Source organism: Hirundo rustica, chromosome 1 (assembly GCF_015227805.2).
Source record: "Hirundo rustica isolate bHirRus1 chromosome 1, bHirRus1.pri.v3, whole genome shotgun sequence".
Lineage (NCBI taxonomy): Eukaryota > Metazoa > Chordata > Aves > Passeriformes > Hirundinidae > Hirundo > Hirundo rustica.
The window spans coordinates 130,947,214-130,952,154 of NC_053450.1; the positions used below are offsets into that span (position 1 = coordinate 130,947,214).

At 52.5% G+C, this 4,941-nt stretch overlaps 1 protein-coding gene across 1 annotated transcript; it reads right to left on the reverse strand.

Moving 5' to 3' along the window:
• Positions 1-985: 985 nt before the first annotated feature.
• Positions 986-4,725, reverse strand: DLX6 (distal-less homeobox 6). Its single transcript, XM_040069774.1, has 3 exons — positions 4,255-4,725; positions 3,114-3,307; positions 986-1,353 (listed from the first exon to the last, which is right to left on the reverse strand). Exons 1-3 carry the CDS (start codon positions 4,613-4,615, stop codon positions 1,102-1,104), a joined length of 807 nt encoding a protein of 268 aa, XP_039925708.1. The 5' UTR covers positions 4,616-4,725; the 3' UTR covers positions 986-1,101.
• Positions 4,726-4,941: the final 216 nt, after the last annotated feature.

Consider the following 4,941-nt stretch of genomic DNA (forward strand, 5'->3'; position numbering starts at 1 on the left):
ACCAGCTACCCCACCCCACTTCGTCTTTTCTTTCTTTGCTCGCGGATATATGCTTTGGTTAGGGGTGTCTGGGCACTCAGGCAAGCTGGGCAGAGGATCCCTCTGCCCGGACTGATCGGGGGGGCAAGTCGGGGCAGGTGGGGGATCCGCTAAGGTGAAGAGAAATAGGAGCTAGGCGGGCGTTTTGTGGCTTTTACTCTATATATGAAAGAAGACAAAAACATACAAAGTATATGTACAACTAAAATTCAACAATATATACAGAAAGGTTGCTCGGGGAAAGGTCCCTCTCGCTCAGTGGTTGAGGCTGCCGCCGGGCAGCGCTGAACCTTCCTTCCCCAGCCCGCGGCGGCGGGTCTGGCCGCGAATCCCTCGCTCTGTCTTTACTGCTCGTCCTCGGGAGACTGTCCGGCTGTGTGCGGGTGCGGGTCTGTGCGGATGAGGGGGCTCTTCCAGTGAGAGACGGTGGTTTCTTCTGAGCCGCAGCCCATTACATTTTGAGAAAGCATGCAGATTTTGCTTCGTGGTAATGTTCTAATCTTACAGTGTATTTGCATTTTTCAACCAGTTCTCCTTTTTTTTCCCCCCATTTTATTTATTTATTTATTTTTAAATCACTTCTTCCGTCTTTTAATCCTTTCCCCAGTCCGGATTTGGTGAATAAAAATGAAGGAGCTTTGACTAGTCTCTCTTTCATCATGTAATGTCTTTAGCTCATTAAACAAGTAAAAACGGCTGCCATGGTAGATTCAGGTTCTTGTGGGCAAAGCCTGTAAAAAGTTTGTTTTGACGTATACTCCACAGAGAAAGAGGCTGGTGCCTTGGAGTCCAAAGGAAAATATCCTAAAGAGTAGTGTCTTCTGTGCCGCCAGAATGAAAATTGTGTCTTTCTGTTCAAGATCAATGGCTGAGGTTACTTAAAAAAAAAAAAAAAAAAAAAAAAAAAAAAAAAAAAAAAAAAAAAAAAAAAAGCCACTCTGTCTCTTTGCCGCATCTACAAGTTCACACAGAGCCTGTTAGCTGGCACGGCTTGGCAAAGCAGGGGAACTTCTTGCCATGTCGAGACGAGGCGTTCTTGGGAGATTATTTCTCTTGGACAATTCACATCATTTGTGGTCTCTGCATTGTGTCTTGATGTGGAGAAGAATACCAGTGAGAATAGCCAGGCATGTAGCTGTTTGGAGGCATATTGACTCCCTTGGCAGAGGCTGAAACGTCCCAGACTGGAGGCAGAGCTGGAGAGCGAGGGGAGAGGGCAGCGGAGCCGGGCAGAGGGTCGCTCTCATGGGGGTTACTGCCCTGCTTGAGCAGCTTCTTGAATTTGGAGCGCTTGTTCTGAAACCAGATCTTCACCTGTAAACAGAAACGCGTTAGATATTAGGCTGCCGTCAGCGCCCAGGACACAGCAGGGAAGACCCCTGGGGCCGGGGATCTAATCTGGAGAAAGTCTTGAGGGAACACGACAGTCGGGTGTGGAGCTGGGGGTGCGGAGAAGGGAAGGAGTGGGAGCTACGGCTGCTCTCCGGCTTTGGATGCAGCTGGAGAAGGAAGGGGAGGCAGAGCAGAGCTGGAAATCGAGAGGGATGCAGGTTTTAACCCAGGATGTTGTTTTCCCCGGGCAGACCAGATTGTTATGGCTGGAAGAGACCACATGCTCCGAGGTCTCCTGTTTTAGCCCCTCATTCAGAATTTTGGAGGTCATTTGATCATTCGGGCAAACTGTTGTCAAACATGGGCAATCATATGATTTTGTGCCAGGAGACAAGAGCCAATAGACAAAGGGCATCTTACAAAGAAACTGCACTTCTGAAATCCTCACGATCCAGCAGACCACGCTGATGTGGCGGGGGAGGAGGCATAATGGAACCAGGATTGCGGCTTTATATTAAAATGTATTATTAAAGAAAGAATAATTTTATTTTCTCTCTAAGTAATAGTGTATCAACACTGCTTTGGGTCTCATCCTGCTCCTAAGCCAGCAGAACTCCCGAATAGGGAGGTGTGCAAGGATCAGGCCCACTGGCAGATCAGATTTATTGCAGAAATTATATATAGATAAGACATGTATGCAGAATGTGGGGATTTTTTTAATCAATCAAACAAAGAAAACAAATTCCCCACGCATATTTGACCGCTCGAACTTTGCAATCATAATGTTAGGGGATAAGCAAGGCTTCTCCTCTAGCTGCAAGATCAGGATCGGGCCCCCCCAAAAAATCTTTGCATGCGAGCGAGAGAGCGAGACAACGGTGAGACAGAGCGTGCATGCTGCGGGTACTAAAATCCCGTTTGCAAAACCATCAGGCCCGTTTCCATCATTAATGTTTGCTGAGTATTTAAAAATGGCTGTCTGGAAGAGACTGTTACCAATGACATTGATAGAATCCTGAAGTTATTTGTTAAGCCCATAGATCCACATGATAACATTTCGCCCGAATTGATCCCATGCACTTCTCCACAAACCCCAGCCCGGGTAAGCCGTAATGCCTCATATGTCTTTCAAGCTTAAATTAGCAGAATGGCGCAGCTACTCCAACCACACTTAACTATGGCTTAACCTGCCATAATTTTGTACACGGCTGTCTTTGATCTTCAGATCTATTATCACCTTCCGTACATTTTGCCCAAGGCTAACCACTGCATTTGCGTTAGTCATCCAGGGTGAATTAACTATTGATTTAACAGGTATTTCCTAACGCGTTCCTGCTTCCCCTCTACCTATATAGGTTGCTACGAGACAGCTTTGCTTTTAGCTCTACCTCAGGTCCCAGCGATTCCTTCCTTGCCTTTGTTTTGTTCTCCTTTCACAGCTGGGCAATTGCATCTCGGTGCTGGAATTATCCGAAAATATAGGCAATTTTAAAACGTTATGCGCGGCATCAAAAGGGAGCGCTTACTCGCAGACGGCTGAGGGAAGGGCGCTTTCAGCTCTTTCTGCGGTAGCCCGATCTCTGTCGCGCATTAGGTAAGTCCTAGCACAGAGAGATGGGAACCGTGTGCGTTACCTTTTCCACCGTTCCCGGCAGAGGCCAAAATGTTTAGAGAGCATCATACTTTGCTTGGCTTTTGTTGCTCGAGCAGGATTTCAGTGATTTGGGATTCCCAGTAATTACCTGTGTCTGGGTAAGTCCTAATGAAGCTGCCAGTTCAGCTCTCTCTGGAAGTGCCAGGTACTGAGTCTGCTGAAAGCGATGATTTAAAGCCTGGAGTTGTAGACTAGAGTAAATGGTTCGAGGCTTCCGAATCTTTTTCCCTTTTCCATTAAATCTGATTTCACCGTTTTCAATCACTGTGGTTTTTTGCTGATCTGCAAGCAAAACAACACAGCTGAAACATCACCCTCCTCAACTGTTAAACGCGGGTATTTTGGCTGCCACGGCTCCTAAGAGCGCCAAAGCCTGTCCCGACGCCTGTCCAACGCCGCAGCGCAGGCACAGGCTGCGTCTCCTTAAAGGCACGCGCGGCACAGCTGCTGCTTGGGAGCTACGGGGGAAAAAAAACAACTGTCCGGGCATAGTGGGCACGCTCGCCTTCTTCCCGGGGAGGAAAAAAAAAAAAAAAAAGAAAAAAAAAATTAAAAATTTAAACAGCAGCGCCGGCTTTGCGGAGGTATGCCTTGTTCCAGGGCCATCCAGGTTTTACTCGGCTAATTGACTTCGCGTCGCCAGTTTGGTGGTCAGTGAATCACCAGTCCGAGACTTTTAACTATGTTTCCACCCCCCCCCCCCCCCCGCCCCCCTCCCGTGCCCCTCTGGATGGATATGTACGTCTCCCTGCAAAAAAAAGAAATACATAAATCAGACGGCCCCCGAGCGGAATGCGACCCGCTCGCCTGGAAACTTTCACTCCTCAGGTGTTAGCAGGAATTTTGCCTAAAGCCGGTCCCGCCGTAACAAAGGAGCGCCGAGCGCAGCCCCTCGCCGCCGGCCGCGGGGCGAGCGGGGAAGGCGCCGGTGCGCAGCGCCGCGGTGCCGCCGGCAGCCGCCGCCGGCGCGGAGGGAGCGCGGCGGCCCCGCTGCCAGTACCGCGGCCGTAGGCCCGCGGAGAGGCCGCGGAAACAGGAGACCCCCAACCTTTTCTCCCCGCCGTCCCGCGCACCGAGGGCCGGCGCCTGCCTCGGCGGGAGCGGGGGGCTCGGCGGGGGTCGTTATGCAGGTGCCCGGAGCAGGGGGGGGGCGGGCCGGGAAGAGGCCCGGGGATGGAGGGAACGGGGGGAGAAGCTGGCAGCGGGTTCGGGAAGCAGTGCCGGCTCACCTGCGTCGTCCGCCCGCGTCTGGCTGGCCGCGCTGCTGTTGTGGTAGGACTGGAGGTAAGGGCTGTGCTGCGAGTGGCTCACGTAGGGGTAGGCGGCCAGCGAGCGGTGGTTGTAGGAGCCGGCGCTGCCGGAGTAGGGCGAGCTGTGGTGGTGATGCTGGTGGTGCGGGTGCGAGCCGGCGGCGGAGTGCAGGCAGTGCAGCGGGTAATGGGCTCCAGCCATCGCCGGCGAGCTCTGCTGGGAGTGGGGCGGCGGCGGCGGCTGCGGCGGCGGCGGCTGCTGTTGCCCGAACTCCATGAAGGCGGATTTGGAGGAGTCTTGCGCGTCCAGCCCGTCAGCCATCGTAGTCATGGTCATCATCAAAGTTTGGGAGGGAGAGCGCGGTGCTCCCCGGCTCGCCCCCCGCGCTCTGCCTCCTCTCTGCCCAGCCACCGCCGCTCCCCTTACCCGCCGCGGCACCGCTGGAGAGGCGGCGGTGATTTAATTTAATTTCTTTTCTTTTTTTTTTTTTTTCTTTTTTTTTTTTCTTTTCCGCCTTTTTTTTTTTCCTTCCCCCCCTCCTCTCCAAGGAGCCGTTGTGCGAGGGGCCTCGTTCACTGAGGGAGGGGAGGAAGGGGAGGGCGGTGTGCGGGGTGTGTGAAGGGGGAGGGCGGGCTACTCCCGCCGCTTTTTTGCGCCGCTCTTTT

Coding starts and splice junctions, on each gene's coding strand:
- DLX6 (XM_040069774.1), bottom strand. CDS start 4,615: ATGATGACCATGACTACGATGGCTGACGGGCTGGACGCGCAAGACTCC. Junction 3,308..4,254: donor GACGCGGGCGGACGACGCAG/GTGAGCCGGCAC, acceptor TTTTGCTTGCAG/ATCAGCAAAAAACCACAGTG. Junction 1,354..3,113: donor TAGGACTTACCCAGACACAG/GTAATTACTGGG, acceptor TTCTGTTTACAG/GTGAAGATCTGGTTTCAGAA.